Source organism: Fistularia commersonii, chromosome 34, assembly GCF_037954325.1.
Source record: "Fistularia commersonii isolate RoL2024-O1a breed Wild chromosome 34, RoL_Fcom_v1.0, whole genome shotgun sequence".
Taxonomy (NCBI): Eukaryota; Metazoa; Chordata; class Actinopteri; order Syngnathiformes; family Fistulariidae; genus Fistularia; species Fistularia commersonii.
The window spans coordinates 7,725,050-7,748,189 of NC_141317.1; the positions used below are offsets into that span (position 1 = coordinate 7,725,050).

At 41.4% G+C, this 23,140-nt stretch overlaps 1 protein-coding gene across 1 annotated transcript; it reads right to left on the reverse strand.

The window, feature by feature from the left end:
- Positions 1-4,001: 4,001 nt before the first annotated feature.
- On the reverse strand, positions 4,002-19,397 carry opn7b (opsin 7, group member b). Its single transcript, XM_086141748.1, has 5 exons — positions 19,310-19,397; positions 19,052-19,214; positions 17,132-17,259; positions 5,176-5,510; positions 4,002-5,095 (listed from the first exon to the last, which is right to left on the reverse strand). Exons 1-5 carry the CDS (start codon positions 19,395-19,397, stop codon positions 4,595-4,597), a joined length of 1,215 nt encoding a protein of 404 aa, XP_085997874.1. The 3' UTR covers positions 4,002-4,594.
- Between the last annotated feature and the right edge of the window lie 3,743 nt (positions 19,398-23,140).

A 23,140-nucleotide genomic window follows, 5' to 3' on the forward strand; every position in this document is an offset into this window, starting at 1 on the left:
TTGAGGCTGTAGCGCATAAAGATACTTGAATTAAAAATTTGTCATCTGTACACACACATGCTATTAATGTACATGCAAAGCAATATTTGACAGGAAATCCCTGATGACCATTACATATATACACAAGAACGCGCGCACACACACACACACACACACACACACACACACACACACACACACACACACACACACACACACACACGCACACACACACACACAGACGCATGCACGCACACACTCCCTAAGCTTGCATTAGCAAAGTCACTGAACACAACCCATGGGAATGGCGAGTGATACAGAAGGCGGACCGAGATACTTAACATTGTTTCCATGAGTAGAACAGACTAGTAAACTGAGACATCAAAATCAGATTTTCACAGTTATATTTGGTTATCGTGGTTATCCTAGTTTGTACATCCGTCTTTACCCACGTGCACGAGCTGAGCAAAGCCTCTCCAGCACAGAACTGGAAGCCTTTGTAGGTTCTTTAAATTGATTTACCTGCATACTGGTAGAAAAATACTCCAAAATGAAATTTTGGCTTTGACATGGAGGTCATAGTGACAGAAACCTTTGGTTCCAGCAAGGCCTGCAGAAATTTCCCCTTGCATGTGATCTTCAAACCCACTTTCTTCAAAAAGAATAAATAAATAAAAAATCAGAAAACACGACACCGTTGCGACACTTTGCACACAGAACGTTAAGAACGAGCACAGTTTACGAACAAATAATCATATCATGCACTTACATTAGGCAACGTTTCATCTGTGTTCAACCTGGATGCCAATGGAGCAAGGAGAAGTAATCAGCTCTGACATTCAATATCAGACGCACACACACACACACACACACACGCACACAGTAAACACCGTTTCTTCACATACCCTAATAAAATAAACTGTAAACTGATCAGACCTGCAGACGCTAGGTCGTTTTACAGAAGTTAGCTCACCACGTGTACTTGTACAAGCCTGTTGACTACATTAGCAGTGTCACACGCGTAACCTCCAGGTTGAGGGCCGACACTGGAATGTCCAAAACCTGAAAGGTTCCTCTGTTAAGCCACTGAAAGAGTCCCATCTGGATTGTGGAATGGACCGTGCGAATCACTGCAATAAAGTTGGGTTTACAGGTTGACACAATGACATACAATCAAATCCGAGTTTACAATAGAACGGGATCAAATCAGATTTTCCAACGTTGGAAAGATGTGAGCGTAACAGCAGTTGGATTTCTCTTTGAGGCGCGACATATAAAAAGTAGAGAAAACTATAAAGAATCAGTTTGATAACTAAAAGAAAAATCTGCATTAATTCTTCTTGGCAAAAAAAAAAAAAAAAAAAGTGTGCTATCAGGAGCGTTACAGCTGAACCTCTCTAATAGATTGTTCTGTGTTTTACTGCTGGAGCTCTGCATCAATTCAGTCAGCCACATTGAAATAAGTACAGGGGCTGCATTTTTTTTTTTTTCAGGCAGTGTAAATGTCAGCCTGAGCATACAGCTAACAGAGCTGTAAATCCTGAGCTAACAAGAGTCGAGCCCCCCTCTCCACCCACCCACACACACACACACACACACATACACACACACACAGCGGGGGCAAAGAATACTTCAAAAAAGCCAAAGCGAGTGGCAGTTTGTTCGTCTGGCGAACGGTGGTTTAGCATCAGTTTCTTTAAAAAGGCTTTCATGACCAACGTGAGCTCAGCGTTAGGAAGAGTACATTCGGGGGGGAAAATCTCAACGCGCGACGCGGCGAATTTGCATAAACGAAAGGGAGTTTGTTATTTCATGGAAAAAAAAAAAACGAGCGCGGGGACGAGGAGTGTGCCCTCTCACTGTAGCGATAAAAGCAATCATGCTGATATGGCGTGAAAGGGATGGCGGATAACAACAACGTCAGCCAAACAGATCTAATCCATCTTGTACAAAGCAGGGCTTTTTATGCCTAAATTTGATGACCTGTGCTGCCAGGGGAAAAGTACAAAACTGCTTGGTGGACAAACACCGCGGTTAAGATCAGCCGAGTGTTTTCTGGGTGTTTACTGAATAAAGTTTGCAGGGGAAGAAGCAAAGACGGCGGTCTCTCATCTTCCGAATCCTCCTGCTGAACGTCAAACCCTCTCTGCCAACAGGCGGGAAGGCTACGAAAGGCAAGTGGCTGATATGCATAGACATGACGTTTATTTCTCTTTATTTGTTATATTGGCTTGGAGTTTGAGATACTATTGTGAGATTTAAATTATTTTTTTTTTCTTTTTTAATTATATTTTTCATTTACTTCTTTTACATCACAAAAACTCACAGACAGTAAGATTCTCTCGGCAAATGCGCGCACGTACATGCGTGCCGGGGTAGTACAGTATAAAAACACACAGAGGCTATAAGTAACCGGTCTTTTTTTTTTTTCTTATTATTTAAGAGAATCCTTTCAGTATATTACAATGCGAGTGTTTCATTTCTTTGTTTTTTCTTAATTTTTTCAAACATTTTTTGTTGGCTTTTAGGAAGGGAAATCAATTATTGCACTCACATAAATCAACTGACGAGTAATGGGACTGCGGCATCATCGTTCAAAAGTCACAAACTACATCTGTTGGTCTTTAAATATATCATTCATAATAAATAAATACATTTGAAATATATATTTTTTCTTTTTTTTTTTTTTTTGTTTCGTTTTTAGCATTTCCATCCCCTACCAGATCTGAATGACGTTGCGGGTGCAAAGATGAATCCTGCAAAGCAGACCGCCATCGCACTGTTGAATCATTCTCAGCCATTTACAAGGGACAACAAACATTTCTGGTGGGGAAACGGTTAATTTACACTTCCTGTTACCTCAAAAGAGGCTTGGACGGGTTAGTTATCTTTGATAATACCAAAGCCTGTTTCTTTTTTATACTGAGGAGAGTTCACAGCACTTTTGTTTCCATTTACTTTTGAAGCACAATGTAAGTATCGTAAAAAAAATACGTTTGTTATTATAAGTAAGTAGTGGTGAGAGTAAGCACTCGTAGTAGAAGTATCTTAATTCACTATTCCTGCAATCCTTCGAAGAGTCCTAAGACATAAAAAAAAAAAAAAAATACTTCAAAACATTTCTTGTTTCTTCAAATTCAAGTTGCACAATATCATATTTTTTCACCTGATTCATTTAATAATTTGCCCCCCCCTTCCCCCCCCAAGTGATTGTACCTTCTGCTATACAACCTGGTTGTAGTATCGGGCACCGTGACCAGATCTCATCAAATTTACGACATCAGATTTACGGCGGGTGGTGAAACTGTGACCCAATCCCTTAAAACAAGACCAAAATAATCATATTTTACTTGCAATTGCAGTAGCCAGCGTTTTCAGGATAAAAACCGAGCCAACTGTGCTAAACCTTCTCGTAATAGGAACCGAACCTCCTCTTTGGCTCGTCGTCTTTTGTCTGGTAATCGTCAAATACGGATGGAGACGAAGTTATTTCGGATAGAAATTTTCAGGTAAATGTTTGATTGCAAACAGGAAGAAAAATAAAATAGTCACTCAGGTTACTGTAATGGCTCTTTAAGTGTTTGTTGTTTTCTTTTGCAATCTGCATTTTGTGCGTTAAAGGTAAAACACGTACTCGTCCAAAAACTTTAACAGTGAACGGTTGCTTCTCGCTTTGTACAATCGGACGCTCGTAGCTTATTTAAAAAAAACGGCCTTCGCAAACAACGCGTCCCGGAACCCTGGATTCCGCGTGGAACCGAGCCTCTTTAGTACATTCAGAGAGAACACAACTCTTTTGGAGTTTTGGCAGCTCCGTGTTCTCTCCATCTATAGATCTATAGCTCAGTCGTGCGGTCGAAACCGATCAGACATAATTGGTGAAATCGCTCCCCGTCCCGCCACAGCAACAGGCTCAACAAGCGAACGCTTACCTTGAGTTTTGTTCTATGTGCATGCACATGTACAGTAATGCAGACTGACAAAGTGCCAGTCAATGGTTTGAGGCATTGAAAGCTTAATGTTTTTTTGTTTTGTTTTGTTTTGTTTTTTAAGCAACGGAGGAGTCGTTCCCCTCCTAGGTATTTACAACAACCCTGTGGGCCTTCAATTTGAGGCATGTTATCAATAAATATCAATTTTTCAAATACAGTACTCATAATAAATACATTAAAGGTATATTTTTAAGTACAACAGCTCCCCTCCTCTCAACACGGCTTTTAACGGATTCGCATCCCCATTAAATTGTCTCTCAGCTCGACGTCGATCCACGGAAAATCAGACGGTGAGTCGTTTTACCCGCTGAAATGGCTGCGTGTCGGATATGTATCACTAAATGTGCTAATGTTTTCTTGATTGGCTTTTGACGTGTTGGTCATGCATATTTTGGCAGTATCACATATTTGAGGCATGAGAAAAGTTTTTTTTTTTTTTTTTCCAAACTTTGACGTTTTCATTTCTGCAGTTCACCATCCTTCAATAATATTGACAAAAAAAAAAAAAAAAAAAAAAAAGCCCGGTCCGTCCTTCCCCTCGCAAACGAAGTCGTTCAGTCTCGGATCTCGCCACGTGTCCTGCACTTCTTTGGCTCGCCTTCTCGTTGTCTCGCGGAGATTATCTAGAGGAAGTCGCTCTGCATCTCATTGGATAGCTGGCTGACAGCCACTTCGCTATGTTGAGATCCTTTAAGAATCCTGGCAGTCTGCTGGGGGCTGTAGTCGATAAAGTTTTCTCCGGTACCACCGGCCGTTTCAGGACAAGGGCAGTGTCTGCAGCTCCCGTGGTTCTCCGGTAGCCCGTTGGACAACCGCGTAGACTTGCACTCTTCTTTGTGCGGCGGCTGTCTGCTAGCTCCTTTTTGAGAGGTGTTTTGTTGACAGAAACATCCACAGAGGGACCTCCTGCACAGAGCCACATCCCTACAGAGGGACTTGCGGAAGTTGGGCTTGAAGACCAGATAGACGATAGGGTTGTAAAGGGTCGAAGACTTGGCAAAGATAGCTGCCACGGCGAAAGCCATCGGCGGCACGGTCGTCGGGTTACCGAACGCTGCCCACATGGACACGATGGCGTACGGACTCCATGCGGTCAGGAAACCGATGCAAACGGCCACGGAAAGCTGAAAGACATCGGACATGTTTAAAACGCATGGTGAAATCCGAAGTTTAGGAACTTGTGGTGTGAGTCTACGAGAGCTACCTTGACGATAAGTGCGTGTGCATTGGTGATCTTGTTCTGCGGGGACATATGTTGCTGCACCGCTTGTCGGGAGCCACGGACGGTCAGAAGGATGAAGGTATAGGACAGGAAGATGACGGAGCAGGGAACAATGTAGCAGAAGAAGAACAAACAAATGATATAGCTCATAGCTGCGGAGCTCTGGCTCGGCGCATGCCAGTTGATGCAGCAGGCGGTGCCGTAGGGCTCGGCCCCGTACTCCCCCCAGCCGGACAGGGGCCCGACGGCGAACAATCCAGCATAGCACCAGATCCCGGCGACCAGCATGCTGGCGTGGCAGTATGAGAACTTGTTACCTGAGGAAGAGCAAAAATGACTTCACGTTGCTGACATACGAGTGAGGGTTATCCAAGTCCCGGCACAGCGAGAGATGGAATATTCAAATATCCGATATTTTGCGAACGATTTCGCTGTCGGTGATGGATGTTACAATTCACGGGGGAAAGTAATTCTTCCAGCAGATAGCATCATGGGACATTATGGTAGCGATAACTCTACTCAGTGATGCATCATTGCCCCTTTTTTCACCGCCCTGGTAATACCGGATAATAATAGAGAGATAAAACGGCGTGCATGTATTTTATTAAGCGTCCATGGCCTCTCCGTCTCAATGGGTTTGACCTCAGGCATCTTCAGATGAGGAATCACACGTTCCTTTGGAACGCAAATGCAAGGCTAGCAATGTTCATAATGTCAGGAACTCAAACATAAATGTTATTCTACGTCTGAGGAGAGCAGCTGTGTTTACATAGAGGCCAAAGTATGCAAAGATTTTTCATTTTTTCTTTCTTTTTTTAAGCACAGTCAACACTATCTATATGAAACACATAATAGATTATAGTGCATGAAGAACTATGATGTTAGATGTGAACGCACCTTCCGAAGTGTCATCTCAATTCATTTTGTCAGTTTGAATGTATTTTTTAATGTGTTTTTTTTCAAATACATTGAGTTTTTAGGACATTAAAAATATCTTTGAATTACACTGTAAAATTCAAAGCATTTGATTTGATTTATTTAGCCTTATTTTCTTCATGGAAGATGCAATTACGGATCGCTTTTGTGAATATTACACCACAATTTCATTTTCCCCGCACCGAAGAGTAATAGCAAGAGAAATACCAAGGAGCCCCGGCCGTTAACAATTGATTTGGTCCATTATTTGTCTCACAGCGGGATCATAGCGGAAAAGAGGCACGGGGGGGCTTATCTGGAACACCAAAAAGCCTCTCCAGCTGGATCTCAGCCCTTGGTATAGTTCAAATTGAGGACGGCGTTTGGTGATTAAGACCTGCCGCACACCAGGATCTGTGTGTGGTGAGAAATAGGGGCTAATCTGTCATTGCTAATGTCTTGTATCCGTTGTCAAGGATCCCCCAGAGGATAACTTTTAGTCATTTGAGTGTTAAATTAAAGATTCAATTAGTGTCTTTCACGCTGAGACCGGCACTCAATTATTTTCTGAATTCCTTGTAAATGTGTGCGCAGGATGTATTGATTAGAAAAACAACGCAGCAGCCGTCATTGTCCAATCCCAATTAGATCCCTTGTTAAATTGAAATAAATCTCAGCATGGGGAAAATATGTAAATTGTCAATTTACTCTTAAAAGAAAGTGTATTTAAACATACTTATATATATACAGGACTGTCTCAGAAATTAGAATATTGTGATAAAGTTCTTTATCTTCTGTAAAGCAAATACAAAAACAAAAAATGTCATACATTCTAGATTCATTACAAATCAACTGAAATATTGCAAGCCTTTTATTATTTCAATATTGCTGATTATGGCTTACATCTTAAGAAAACTCAAAAATCCTATCTAAAAATATTAGAATATCATAAAAAAGTAATTTTTGTTTTTTTTTAATTGCATTACAGAAGATGAAGAACTTTATCACAATATTCAAATTTTCTGAGACAGTCCTCTCTCTCTCTATATAAATACATACAAAAAATAATATTTGTTTATATATATATATATATATATAATCATTTTACTTTTTATCTTTTGATATTATAAGTGTCATACTACTGTGACAAAGGAATTTCCCTTAGGGGGATCAATAAAGTTTATCTTATCTCATCTTATCTTATCTTATCTTATCTTATCTTATCTTATCTTATCTTATCAAGTACTTAATTTGAAAAGACAATTTGGTCAAAAGTTGATACCAACAGTCTCTTAATGCACAGTATCCATTACCATTAGGAAGATAATCCATAATAAAGTGCTTTAGCAGCGTAATTCATATCTGAGCGATCGGTTTTCGGCAAGTATTGAGATACTTGAGCATCTTCAGTGTTGCTTCCATCAAGGAAGCCTTTCCACATTGATTGTCTTGTCAGTTTTCTGTAAGTCTTATCTCCGTTCGCTGCTCTTCACACCCCTATCTCTTTCATTTCATTAGATCCTCCCAAAGGGATCAAGGATTGCTCTCCTGCAGTGGACATGCAAGACTCACCCCACGTGCGCCTGCGTGTTGAGAACTTCCATGCGTTTTTGAGATGAGATGAGATGAGATGAGAACAACTTTATTTATCCCGAAGGAAATTGTTGTGCCAGAGTTTCAAGTAAATAACATAACAGTAATAGATAATAGTAGAAAGGAGATAATTTTCACATAATAGTCACCATTACTGAGGGGCCGTGGACGGGGTCAAATGCCAAAACTCCAGTCAGGCTGTAAGAACACCCATCTTATTTACCAGCAGGGATCTCTTAAGAAGAGGGAAATCTCAAGTGAGGTAGCTTCTAAACTAAAAATGATGGTAGCAAATACTTAAAGAGGAAAGGAAGGCACCATCACCACCATCATAACCACTGGCTCAGGCTAAAACACATTTACAATCCATGTGAGTATTAAACTGTTCAACTGCAACTTCGAGATTTGCTTCAGCGCTTTACTTACTAATACTTTATTCAAGAAAATATCTTCAATGATTTAGAGCTCAGGTGAGAATTTCATTCTTAGATGAATCTTTTCGTTAATCCTTTAGAATCTGATGACACACTATTTCGAAATATTCATTTTTCATTATCTATAAAGCTGTATCACTATATACTGTATGCATGTGTAAATAAACCAGTCTTCAGTAAACGACACGCCACATACAGAGACAAACAACCATTCACCCTCTCATTCACACAATTGGGGAAATTTTTGAGTCTCCAATCAAATAAATAAAACAAGCCCCGTTTCACGCCGCTCAAACATTTATCCTCAATGCAGCGGACCTGAATTCTGAGTCCGTTCAATTCCGACACCGAAGGAGACGACTTTGACAGTTTTAGTGACCAGGAGGAAGCCCAAGATAGCGATCGGTTAGCCGGTGCGGCTTATATTGAGGTGCTCTCAATAGTCCGGAAATTACTGTGTATATACCTGTATTCAATCATTCATAATTTATCCTCCATATGGTCCATTCATTTGCTCTCTCATTCACACATTGTATAGAGACATACAACCATTTGCTCTTTATTTCACATGCCTGGGCACTTTAGGGTCTCCAATGAATCTACTGCATGCTTGTATATGTATATGTATATGTATATGTGTGTGTGTGTGTGTGTATATATATATATATATATATGTGTGTGTGTGTATATGTTTATATGCATGTATATGTATATGTATATATCTACCGTATAAATTCAGGCACTCTGAAAACCAAACCAAACAACCAAGATCATTTGAACAATGGTCCCCGAAAATGAAGTGCTAAGTGAATGCATCAGTCAGCAGAATCCAGCAGTCAAGGGAGGGACGAGAAATTCTACCTGTGACCTACTTCTGGAAACAACTGCACTGAAGGACAGTGCAGAGGCACAAATCTAGGACAGCCGTAGCAAAGTGCAAAGACATATCTGCATAAAGGTTGGAAGTCCTAAAGTCAGGACCGAAGGATCCTCACATGGTGGTCTAGATTGATTTCCACTTGCAGGCTAATAAATAGGTATCATACTCATTTTCAAACAAAAGAAAGAAAGACATTATTGAGGGACGAAGCAGTCCAGAGGAACCGCAATATCAGTGAGCGGGAACACGAGATCCTTGCAAGAGCAGCGGGAAAAGTAAAGGCGGCCGTTGGGTTTCGTGCCTGGGGCGGTGATGTCGACTGGGAGAGGGTTTACAGCGGATCCAAGGTCCAGAAACCGAGGCGTCGTTCCAGAAGAACCCGGTCCTTGGAACAGATAAGATACAGCACTGAACCCTGAAAGTCCCACAACAGCACCAGACATACCGTGCCCTTGGGGAGGTGTAAGGAGGGCTTCGCGTTTATAACGACAAAGTTTACGATTCAGTAAAAAATACAACACCGAAAAGGCAAAATATTGATATTGGATGTCAGTTTTATTATCAGCCCATTCAAATCAAAGGTCAAATTGGAGATGACGGTATTGTGGCTCGGAGGACTGAAATTCACCCAAATATCAATGCCACCGTAAATGCTCAAAGATGCACAAATGCACAAAGAAGCTACTTTTCCAAATAGACTGGTATAAGTGTATTAGATCAATGAAAAAATAAATTCCCAGAGCATAACCTCTAAAAAGGGAGAGTTGATTTAATCCACTTTACCTCCGCGTCCTCGCTTCCCCACGAGTCAGACTTAATGACGGGGAACATATAGCGATGGTCAGACCAGCCCACATGAGCACATTTCATACGACGAAGAGGCCATTGACGCAATTTAGATGCTATCATTTGCCCTTCCTGCAGCATTTCTGATAATAAAGGTTTAAACTGCTTGAATCACATTTCAGTTTGGGTGATTTTTGATATTGATATTTGCTATTTTGCAGCGTACCCGTCCTGTCGCGTTCTCCGCCCCCCCTTTGATTCTACAGTTTGCAACTTCCTGCTTTGCGCAGTATCTTCATCTCAGAGTTAATTGGTCCTGTCAGCTTCCTATGTGCCCTCATGTTGTAAACCTGTCTCTTGTTGTGCCATAAACCCAGATAGTATTTAAGCCGTCTTCTGTTTCAGCATCTGTCATCTTGTTTGACCCACACATTGCCCGTTAGCTTGTTTCCCAACCAGAATTCTGGGGTTTATTTGCTTTTCTGAGGGTAATGCAGTTTTAAGGTTGTGGTTTATTTGTACCTCGCTCCTAAGTGCAGTTTGAGTGAATATTTTAAATCTCAACTTCTTGAATATTTGCCCCCAAGATGTTGTGCTCCGCATTTGGGTCACATCTATTTACTTTCTTGGCAAAGCAGTAGGTGGTATAAGTTGGTCTGAAAGTGCTGGCTCTACAATTGTCTGCCTGGAATTCTTGGCGTCGCTTCGGTACCTCAGCTTGTATGAAGTAGTTTGGAAACAAGAAGACAGCACAGATACACAGTATTGCTAAATGGCATACATTTGCACAATGCTCCTTGATGGTGGATCTCATATAACCATAACTAATTGTACTGATTTACATTTCAAACACTTATATTTTTGAGCCCACTGATCTCCAGAGCTTCATGGGAAAAGATCTTAAAAAAAAATTATAGCGTTGAGTTCAATTATACACGGCTATTCAGCAGAAATCGTCAAAACCTACTGAAATAGGCCATAAATTCCAGCCAGGAACTGATTCAGGAACTTTCAAAGTGCCATGAAGTTTAATGTGGACAAATGAGGCCTGACTTGTTTCATTTGTGAAGCCCTGTTTAATCCTCACAGTCTATTAGATCTACATGGCGCCCAATTTTGCTCGGTAAGTCCTCTAGGCTCATGAAACCAAATCGAACCAAATGTAAAAGCCGTATTTTGTCGCTGAAAGATAACTCTGTCATCGCTACCGATGAAACTATTTATCATTTAGAATTAAAGGGTAAATGGTCTCAACTTTAAGAGCGCTTTCACACCGGATAGCATCCATCTATTCGCTCACACACACACACACACACACCGGATGACGGTGCCATGAAAGCGGTTGCCGTCCAGGCCATCGGGAGAAACTGGGCGGTTCAGCATCGTGTCTAAGGGCACTCTGACATGAAGCCGGGGAGGCGGGAAGCGAATCAACAAGCCTAAATAAATATTAAAGTAACAAATTAGGTCGGAAAAACAAAAATCCATAAAGAAGCTCCCCTTCCCCCTGCGCCTCGCAAGCCTTGTTTTCACAGTCTGTCTCCTGGCACAATGAATAAGAGTTAAAAAAAAATAGAATAAAATCCTTCCCTCGACCTGCATCCACAGAGAAAGTTCCCGCATCAAACTTTGTGTGTCTTTGTAAAGATTTATTTCAATTTTATAGAGCTGAGCAGCAGACCTGCAGACTCGGACGGTCCTTGGCGACAGTTAAACATGTGTTTGTTTTAAGCTTTATTTCTTATATAGCCGCACACCTGATCCCAGCACCTCCAAACAGAATCTTTTTTTTTTTTTTTTACTCCTTTATTTAACCAGGAAAGTCCCATTGAGATTAAAAACCTCTTTTTAAAGAATACAGTCACATTTAAAATGAAATCAAAATGACATACAAATCATATAAAACAGTTACATGCATTCTGTTTGCACGTGCCACGTTTTGAGATGTACATTTCCAACGAAATGCCTTCCGCAACCCGGCGTCAGATCTAATCCCCGGATTTCTCAGGGTGGGGTTTGGAGCGAGTTTTTAAGAAAGTTTGGAAGTTGATAAAGTTTACTATTATACGAATAATCCTGCCCTCAGGGTGGCAGTGGGGAGAGAGAAAGGCGGGGTTCACCCTTGACTGGTAACCAATCGATCGCGGGACCAAATATGGAGATGTTCAAGGCAACCGCTCTCTCTGCAAGTCACACTTGTGGGCAATTTGAGATGAGCGAGGCGGACTCGCAGCAAGAGGGTCCCTGGTTCGATGCCCACATGGGGCCTTTCTGTGTGGGGTGTGGCAGGCTGCCCTCCCGCCGTCCAAAAACATGTAGTATGTTCACAGATGCGTGAATGAGGGATTGAACAGTTGCATGTTTCAATATGTGGATCTGTGTTGGACTAGCAACCTGGTCCAGGGGGAACCTTGCCTCTGGAATTGGCTTCCTGGGATTTTTACGGCCACATCTGACCCCTTTCGCTTTTTTTATCCGGCCCGCCGAACAATTTTCATTGAATATTTTAATAAGTATTTTTAATTTCTATTGAATTTAGAAACTCCTGTTTTTTTTCTTTTCTTTGATTTTGTGTGGAGGACTATGTTCAAAATAATGTCAGTGCATTTATATGATCATTAATGATTTAATGTTGAAATAAAATGCCAAAAAAATTCAAATATTGAAATTGCAATTTTCATTTTGTACATTTTAAATGATACCTCGTTAGCCCGCGTATAAAAATTAAATATAAAATGTGGCCCGCCAGCCAAAATAATTGCCCACCCCTGCTATGGATGGTATAGAGCAGGGGTGTCAAAAGTACGGCCCGCGGGCCGATACTGGCCCGCCAGGGGGTCCAGTCCGGTCCATGGAATAAATCTACAATTTGAAAAAATACATAAAAAAATCATGTACTACTTTTTTGAAAAAGAAAAATTGCTTGCCTATATTGTCTGCTAGGAGTGCAATGTTTTAGTCAGTGTTAGCAACAACAATATGTGACTCAGACTTACAACAGATGGCAGCAATGTGGCTTCTGGGTCTGTCTTATTGTTAGAATTGTACACCCTCATTAGCAAGATGTCGTTTTCAAAAAAGAGAAAAGTGAACATGGAGTGCAGGGTTTTCCAAGAAAATTGGACCACTTCGCATTTGTTCGTTGAGATTAATGAGAAACCTGTATGCTCGGAGTGGATGCAGCAAGTTTCGGTGCCACTATTAGACTCACCGCGGTGAAAAATACAACAAAATACACGAAGAACTGAGAAGGCAGAACTGAGGCATAGTGTTGTTGAAATTGCACTTACTTTTCTTCATGAATCTCAGGTCATTCGACATTTTTACAGGAACAGTTCATTTCATAATAAGATTTTTTATAATTTAAGCCCCTTTGACAACAAATTAGGCCGTATGTGGACCCCGGACCAAAATGAGTTTGACATCCCTGGAATAGATGAATAAATGACTGAACTTTCTGCACATTTTTGGAAGCTAGGAGGAAACCGCAGACATTGAGAAAACATGAATACTAACAAACCAAGAACATTCTTGTTCTTGCAGCAGCACTAACCACGTTGACACAGTGACAGAATCTTCTAATTCTTCTTATCCATTCATCCATCTTCTGCCATTTATCCTGCACTCAGGGTCGCGGGGGAAGCCGGAGCCTGACCAGCTGTCATCAGACGACAGGCAGGGTTCACCCTGGACTGGTGGCCAGTCAATCACGGGGGCCACATGCAAAGACTGACAACATTCACACACTCACTCATTCGGGGCAATTTTTTTCCAATTTTTTTCTAATTAACCTGCTGCTTGTTTTTGGACTGAAGATACATGCAAATATCCACGCTCTCGTCCACACTTTTGTGCATTTTAGGAAGAATCTCCTGCATGTTCCTGGGAGGAAGCCGGAGAACCCGGAGGAGAGCATGCAAATTCCACTCCAATATTATCATTATTGTTGTTGTTGTTGTTGTTGTTGTGATTATTATTATTACAATTATTGTTGTTGTTGTGAATGTAATTATTATAAATGATTATTATTATTATTATTAGTAGTAGTAGTAGTAGTAGTAATAGTAATAGTAGTTTTATTATCATTATTGTTGTTGTTGTGATTATTATTATTATTGTTGTTGTTGTTGTTGTTGATGTTGTTGGGATTATTGTTATTATTATTATTATTATTATTACCGTTAAAGTTGCATATGGCTGGGATATTGAACAGAAGCGTCTGCTGGCTGAGGGTAACCTCTGAATCCTTTCCCGAGAATACGAATGCATAAATGCACTTTTATGAAAGCACCATTCACCTCCCTCACAGGAATGATTTTAGTCTTGTTCGACACAATTTCATTCAAGCTACACTCTCGCGCTCACGCTTATTCTGAAAACTCAAAGAAGATGAAAAAACTCCATTGTGGGGCATGTAGATCAAGTATTTGAACCGTAACGTTCCTGGAGTGTAGCGCGATTTGATGGCTAAGTGGTGCGGCGAGACAGGCATTGCTAGGAAGGGAAAAAAGAAGGTGTCACAAAGGACACACAAAAGACATGATAGATGAGTCATTTCAACCATTTACAAGTTTCACCTTGTGTTTTCTATGCATTCCGTGCTTTTAACAAAAACGCTATCTCACAGCTTCATAACTTTGTTATATTATTTTCCCTCTGCAATAACTGGTTACCCATTATTTTCCATCATTATCAGTTAAAATAAGTCAAATTGTGTCTCTAATGGGCAAAAAGAGTTTATCGGTTCAGCTCACCGCCCAGGCCTGGCGTTCATGGTTTTCTGACGTCTGATGACAGTCTCTGCACAGCCTTGAATTTCCTTTTGCGTGAAAAACTAGATTCTGTGAATATGCAATCAATTTCATTGTATAGGAAAAAAATTGGAAAAAAAATATACAGGTAGGTCTAAATGTCTGTCAATGTTCAAGACAGAAGAGATTTTGAGGATTGTGATGAAAGTGAAAATTGCATCCTCCTTGACCCCTGAGGGTTCGCTTACACACACACACAAACACACACACACACATGCACATACACACACACATATACACACACGTGTCTGTCTTGTTGCTGCTTATAATGATAAACACCGTACCTTCCTATGAACTGTGTTTTATCAGAATGTTTGTTTTAGTCTACGCAACAGATTAATTCATTCATGATCTGAACCAGCGGTTCCCAACCTTTTTTGCGTCACGGATCATTTAATGCCAGGCAATGTTTTTATGGACCGGCCTTTAAGGGGTGGCAGAAAAATACATATTAATATCAATAGAAAAATATTTCTGTTTTTTTTCTTTCAAAATACTCCAAAGGCTTTTTTTTAATACAGGGTGCTTGGTCTCCAAGTGGCGAAGCAGTTTGGAAGGCTTCATTGCCTCATATTATGCAGAGCAGGCTCAGTGCGTGGGAATCACACGTCGCGATAAATCCATATTTTAAGTAGGTCTCCCGGTATCGTCTGTTGAATGCAGCTTTCTTTTTCTTAGTGCTCATAGGCTCTGCTTCTGTCTCCTCACTGGGCCTTTTCCGATTTGCAAAGAAACTTTCCGAAGATGTCTGTTTTCCATTAATTTTGTGGGTTTAATATTAGAATTAATGTACCACATGACCGAAACAAACATCTTGAGATGCGTCAAGAGTGAGTCATAGACAGAGAACTGCAAATATTTTTTTCAAAATACAACCATATTGAGACTCGGTAAGTTGTAATGCTATTATTATTATTATCATTATTATTATTATTATTATTATTATTATTAATATTTGCATCCTGGAATATGCATCCTGGAACCTGAAGGAAACCCATGATTACATGATTTTACTGTTAATGAGTGACTGTGGTGGGTTAAGGTTAGGTTAAAACAAAATTCAATATAGTGTACCCTCCCTTTTTTTGCAGGAGTTACGTTCCAAGACGAAAAGTTAATTTCTGTGAAGTAGAGATGTGATCATTTTGATGGTATTTACAGATATATTAACCCTCAATGGACCTTGCTCAACCCTTTACAAACCACCTGCAAACTGTTATCTGTTAAACTGTCTCCTGTTACTATTAAAGTTTTACCTTTTCAGCAATAGTCAGTATCTTCCTGCTACGCTTGAGGTCTAATGCCAGACTTTTGGGTAGATGCTGGGCGTTTTGGAGGCATCGTAGAGCGTGGGGTATTGCAAAAAAATTAAAAACAGTTTCACAAACTAAATAGCATAAAGTGGACAGTAGTCACGCTTACGCGAACGGCAGCAAAGTGGACCAAGACATGTATGCTCGGCTGCTTCTCTCCATGAACCAATCAACACGAGGAATGGAACAACATGCTCAATTAGCCAATAGCCAATCCTCCTTTATCCTTCTTTGCTCAAATGTCCGAAATGAAGGCCTGTAACCCACAACTGCTCCCCTACGGCAGCTATGCACTGCCCATGTCTGTTTGATCCTCTCCTGCATGTTGGAATTATTGGATGACATTTAAAAAGGCGGAGTTACTTTTCCCAATTGTCACTGATAAACTGTGAAAAAAAGGCAATTGCAAAATTCTAATTAATATGACCGCAAGAGTTTTCAGTTTAAACCACCATGATTCTAGTTTTACCCAAAGCTTAACATTCAGTTATTTTCCAATTTAATTGGATTTTTTTAACCCCTCGAAACATTAAATAGCTCTGTGGGACTCACCGTGGTAAATACTAGACTTTAATGCATGCAATAACTTGAGCAGTCCAAAGCAAAGGTTCATTTACATAGCTACTATGAGGGCGGAGGCTCATTTTCGACACCAAAACAAACAAACCGATAACTGAATAAATGAAGGAAAATGATTAGTGAAAATATAATGAAGTACTGTAAGGTAAATGTAAACAGAACACCACACATTGAAATTCATCACCACAATTATAGTATGGATGAAGCCAAATCTTGGGAATGTACAGGCATCCAGGGAATCGGGCAATTTCAATAATTGGACGGTTGGTCGGGTTTCAATGTAAGACGCTGAAGGGGAGCCCGTTAATAAGTCAGGGGAGTGGATCAAAACAGACCGTAAACATCTTGTTGTTTGTCTTTCCCGCTGTTCAAGGAGGTCAGACTAGAATATGCACATCACTGCGGAGTGTCCGTGTCTATATTCATTTAAAAATGAGTCTTCAGGTTGCCGAGTTTACAACTACCTTATTAAAGATAATTTAGCTCGGGGCTGATGCGGGAGTTGAGCATATCAAAAAAGGTGTTCAATGAGTGACGCAAGGCTTCTGGAAAATGAACATTAATACATGATGGTGGAGAAAAGACATGTCATAACCAAGGTAAAGTATTCAAAACTGGTCACCCTACCATAGTTGGGGCAGCACACCTTTAGCCAGCAGACACAGGAGAGCACAGTAAGGTTAGTCAGACTGCACAGGCCAAACAGAACCCCACAGAAGGCATAGACAGTGCAGGTCATCCTATTAAACAGCCACCTGAGCCAAAAAGAAAAGGAGACAGAGGGGACATGTGTTAGCGACTTACCCGCCGCGTCAGACAATTCCCATTGGTTGAACGAGACGGGGAAACGCGCTTTCTGGCCTTCAGCCGGGACACATCTGCGGTGAGCAGTGGTACATTTTCACTCAATGGATCATGTGACAGCTATGATCGTCGGCGTCCCAGGGGACCACTTGACTCCACTCTGAGTCTCATTCTTGTCTAGATTTCAGAAGTAATTGGCGTGGATTTAAAGCACACCGAGTTATGACGCAACCCCCTCCAATGAGGTAAAGGATAAGCCTGTACGGATAACACCCTTCATCGAAAGGATTTGACAGGACTGCTGGACGCAGAGGGTACGATGTTTGCGGTACAGCGCACACATGAAAATGCTGTAGTCCCAGAATAACCCAGGGGCCTCTTTTACACTCTTGGTATGATATGAATATTCTGTGGGGGGAAAAACAATGGCCTCTTCAACCTCATCCCATCAGCTCATAGTCCCGCGTGACTACAAATCAGCCTCAAGGATAAAAGCTTGTCAAACAGCAGTGTTGCCAGAATGAGGAAGGAGTTTAATTTTGAGACAACTCAAAGCAGAATAAACAAAATTGATTTAGCCTTTTTTTGGAAGATCAGTGAGGAGCAGTTATATTCACATAGTTCTGAGAAAGAACACGTTTTAATCACAGGTGTCGGAAATGTCTCCATAGAAGTCGTTTCAAAACCGTTCCACGGAGTTTCATCCATCAGACGGGAAGGACGGACCGAAATCCTTCGCATGTAAGAGAACTATTAAGCTCCAACACGGCAGGTATGATGGATCGACCCCCTTTTTTACTGCTGAGAGGTAAATACACCTGAAAATACATCTGAACAAGCTGCTCTTCTGCAATTCTGGGTGTCTTGCTTCAGTTTTCCTCCTTGGCCTCCGCCGGATGGATGTGTTTACAGTTTCACATGTCTCAAGAGGTTCAGATGGATATTTATCAATTAATAATCAAATTACTTTTTAATCTTCTTCGCCTTTTGGCTTTTCCCTTCGGGGGGGACACAGCAAATCAACCTCCTCCTTCCAACCCTATTCTCCCTATCCTCCTCTCTCACACCAACTACCTTCACATCCTCTCTCACGACATCCATAAATCTTCTCTTTGGTCTTCCTCTAGACCTCCTGCCTGGAGGCTGCGATTCCACCTTCCGTCCACCAACGTATTCTCTGACCTTCCCTCCAAAACATCTAGCATGTGCTGTCCCCCTGATGGACTCATTCCATATCCATACCCGTCACTCCCTTAGCATCTTCATCTCTGCAACCTTTAGCTCTACCTCCTGTCTTTTCGTTATTGCCACAGTTTCTAGTCCATCCGGCATCGCTGGTCTCACCAGTGTCTTGCCCACCTTTGCTGTCATTCTTCTGTCTTTTAGTCCCCCTGACACGTTTCTCCACCCGTTCCAACCTGCTTGAACTCGTCTCTTCACCTCTTTTCCACGTTCTCTGCTGCTCTGGACTGTTGACCCCAAGTACCTGAAATCCTCCAACTTCTTGATCTCCGCTCCCTGTAGCCTCAGGGTTCCGACCGGGCTCCTCTCATATACTCTGTCTACACTAACCATCGACAATTGCTTTTTAATCAAATCCCTTGACTCATAACCCTTCTTTTCCTTGTGGCACAGTCAACCTTGACGCCTTCCTTCCTCTCTCCTCGCAGGAATTTCAGTTGAAGGTTGAACAGTGGCGTACCATTGCGACAGTGGACATCGGAGACCGGAACGGTCACTCACATGTGGGCAAAGGCTGAAGGGATGGCGAGCGGGAACAGGAATATGGTCATGCTGAGGTCACTGATGGCGAGGTTCACCACAAAGAACTCCGCCGGCTTCAAGGAGGACTTCTTTCTATAGGCCACGAACAGCAGGATCCCGTTCCCCAGCACCGAGAGCACACCTGGAGGACATAAAGCGCTAGAGATGCATTTGCACGGCAACGGTTAAGCTGTTTATAGCGTATGACTAAAAAAGGATAAAAAAAAAAGCTCTCACCAAAGATGGCGTAGAGTGTTCCCATGAGGAAGTCATTGTCTTTTGATATTCTGGACACAAACAGAAATGTTTCAGAGGCATTTCCCATCTAGAACAAAATGCAGAGCAGACAATTAGATTTTAAATTCTGTGTCTGTTTGGTGAAACAAGCAAACAAAAAGCAGCTCCTCTGACAAAACCTGACACCTCGGTTGAAATATAAATTGCGTTGTTTAACGGCAGCTTCTCACAGAAACCAGGGTCGCATTGCTTAGGGTTTTTCTTTGTGAAATATGACTCAGGATAGTGTAAGAAACAAGGGGAAGGTGAAGAATCTGTATAAAACATCCACTGGGATGGGATTTTGCTGCATGTGCTATTCGCGCATGACACTTTTGTTACATTAGTTTGCCCTGTCAAGGTTTCCATGATGCGCCGCGGCCTCTGCCGTACTTTCTTTTCATTAAAAATTTGAGCGAGTGCAAGAGGTCGCTCCCGCGTGTGCAAATTCAATTCATCGCACCGGCTCACGCTGATGTCTCTTCCCGAGACGCCGGGTCGTCATTTGCATGCAGGGTGTGACCCGACAATTGAGTATTCCGTGTGGCTGAGGCGAGTTGCTGCTGAGGTAATCTCTTTTCCAGGGAGTTTATAGGTGGAGATCATATGAAAATGCATTTGCGTGCTGCCTATTTACCCGCTATGCTCACCTCTACTTAGCTATTAGAGGCAGAGAACACAGAGAGGAGACGCGTTAATCACCTGGGGGTTGGGTTATTGGATAAATTCCTATTACCAACCCAAGGAGACTTCTGATATTGTATGGTTATTTTTTATAAGAATATCACATGACTTGCTGGTTGGGTGGCATAAGGGTCCCTGGTTCAAATCTTATGGATGGGGCTTTCTGTGTGGAGTTAGCGTGTTCTTCCCGTGTTTGGGTGGGTTTCCACCCACAGCCCAAAACATGCAGGACCCTAGAGTTCTCCAAACTGTCCGGAAAAAATGTTTAAATCACGGTTCACCTTTCCCAGTCTCACTGTGTCACAGTTTTAACTTTTTTATCCAATTTTATATCTTGGATTTCTTTACCATTTTTTTACCATTACCATGTGTTTCTGCGGTATAAAAGTATTGTTATATACAAGTGGTCCTCGACTTCCAAGGGGTCTGTTGTGAAGCAAGTGCGTCGTTAAGCAAAACACCGTTTCTACCGTACAGTATTTGCATACATATCGGCCATTCGTACCGTGCTATTTTACCGTTTTTTTCCCCTTAATATTTATGTATTTGCATGAATATAGGCCAATTATAATCACGGCTATGCGCGTACAATACATATACATTCACTCGCAACTCCGCTGTCAGCGCATTCTGCGCTTATTTTAATATTATCGCAAAGCCCGTCGTTACTCGGAGTCACCTTTAACCTTGCACGTTGTTAAGTGAGGACCACCTGCTGTATAAGCGTTTTCTGGGGTGCTGACAAACCAGAGAACGGCATCTTGTATCCTCTGAATGGATTAGCAACCGTAGCATCATTCTCGTAGTGTTACTCTGCGGCGTTGTGTTTACATCACTTAGTCGTGAACATTTTAAATTTATTCCAACCCCTTCTTTGACGCCCAAACATTCTGCACCTTCTAAGGTATCTGGCACTGAACCAGAAGAAGATGCTAACCATCATAGAAAGAGTGCTGCTGCTCGACATGCTAAGCAAGCTTTGCTGCTGAAGGCTGCCATCACGGCACCAATGAGTCTTCGGTCCGTTAAAAAGGGCAACAGGAATATCAGGAAATAGAAATGCAAAGAGGATGGTAATGTCATGCATTGATGCCACTGTAAGGATGGAGGATGAATTGACGCTGTGGATCAGACACTGCAGGAAGATATCAACACATCCACACCAAGGCCCAGACACTTCATGAGCGGCAAAGGTTAATAAGAGTGCGGGAAAGTTCATAAAGCTTTAGAATATATATATAAAAACCTTAAAATGAAAATATGGTCTCTATTTTGCGGGTTTTCATATTTTGTTCGAAATTGTATTGGTACTTTCAATGTAACGCCATCTGGGGGTTCCTCCTGCAGGCCCTCACAGAGGATGCGTCTTGGTGATTGAGTCGAAATGAGTTGGGATAAAATCTTACTTTATACTGAGCCTTCAGGGTTTGTTGGAAATTTGAACCAATTGCATAAAAACACAGATAAGTTATGCAAATGAAGGACAAGTTTGACAAGAAATCATACATTGGCAAGTACAAGTAGTCACGGAAGTGGTGATAGGATGATGAATCAGACATGAAATTGGTAATATGCAAGGAACTTACACATTGTAGAGGCTTTGTGATGATGAACTTACTATTTTTCTGTGCCCGGTCTATTCATTTATTCATTGTGTGCCTATCCGAGCTGTCATTGGCTGAGAGGCAGGGTTCACCTTTGTTCACCACCAGTCAATCACGGGACCACAAATAGAGACACACAACAATTCACACATCTGGACAATTTAGGGTTTCATTTGAACCTGCAATATGTTTTTGGACCGCGGTGGGAAATATCGTGTAATTAGATATTAAGAGCACTCCGAGCTTTAGTAAACTACACAGGGCCGGCATTAATGATCATTGCCTCAAACAGTAATCAATAATGAAGCATTTAGGGATTCAATTCGAGAGAAAACCTGATGACAGGATTCTCTGACCTTTTTTGACCTGAAACTTGAGAAACAAACAACAAACAGCCCAAACTACACTCTGGATTAGTTTCCTGGATGTAGAAACTGGAAAAGGGGGTAACTATGAAAAAAACATTTTTTTTTATTTTTTTTTGTAATTTTATTTGACGGGAAATGCTGGCCATGATGATGTCACACGACGCTACACCGGTAGCGCACAGCACAGGATTCCTCTTTTAACCTGCATTTACGAGGTAAAACGTTCCTGTATAACGGCGGTAAGAAAACAGCAAGTTATCTTTTTGGATTTTAGCGGCTCAAATTCTGTTGAGCGCGAAACAGAGGGGGAAACGACACTTTAGAACAATATTCCTGAGGGACTGAACTTTACTGCAGTTACTAACCGTTTAAGGCAAACTACACAAGTCAAGACAGTTAATATAACCAGTTTTTCCCACCATTATTTTGAGGTTGTAACACTTAAAACCCTCAATCTAGTGATGTTTAGTATGTTAATCTGTAGGCCATCAGGTGTTTGCTATTCTGTCCTGTAGCTCCAGGTATATTGTGAAACCACCTCCACTTCATTATTGTTTTTATTTCTCTGTCTTCTTAAATCTATATTTAGTTTGGTCTGTGCTGTGGTTCCTGTTGCTGTGCTGTGAATAATCTCTGTGACTGGGCTCCTGTTGGTGTCTAGTGAACAGCCCTTGTGAGTTGGTTCCTGTTGCTGTGCAGTGAATAACATTTGCCATTGTTATCTGGCTAGGTTTTGTGTGGAGTGAATTCCCAAAATTGTTTATTGTTGCTTGTTTATGGTTGGGGTGAAGGTGTAATACTTAATATTTCCTCTAGGGTGTTGCAGCCACGGTTGACACTTACTTTGCCTTCTTGTTCGATTGTCCGTCCTTGTCATCGCCATTGTTATTTTAATCCGAAATCAACATATGAATGCACAATTTAACTTGAATTATAACTTCATAAAACTGACAAATTACTGCACATAGGCTTCCTTCCTTTCTTCTTTCATTGTATAGAATAACTCAACCTGTGTCGTACTCCTAGTGGCCTTCCGGTGGGTTACATGTATTATACTTTATCGATCCCTTGCGGGAAATTCCTCTCTGCATTTATCCCGTCATGGATGAACCGTGAGCAGCTGGCAGCCATCTAGC

Bases quoted from the DNA above. Each gene is read 5' to 3' on its own strand.
- opn7b (XM_086141748.1), bottom strand. From the start codon at position 19,397: ATGGGAAATGCCTCTGAAACATTTCTGTTTGTGTCCAGAATATCAAAA. The intron at 17,260-19,051 runs GTGAGTGACCGT...TTTTTGGCTCAG, and splicing joins CCTTCAGCCTTTGCCCACAT to GTGGCTGTTTAATAGGATGA. The intron at 5,096-5,175 runs GTAGCTCTCGTA...GATGTCTTTCAG, and splicing joins CACACGCACTTATCGTCAAG to CTTTCCGTGGCCGTTTGCAT.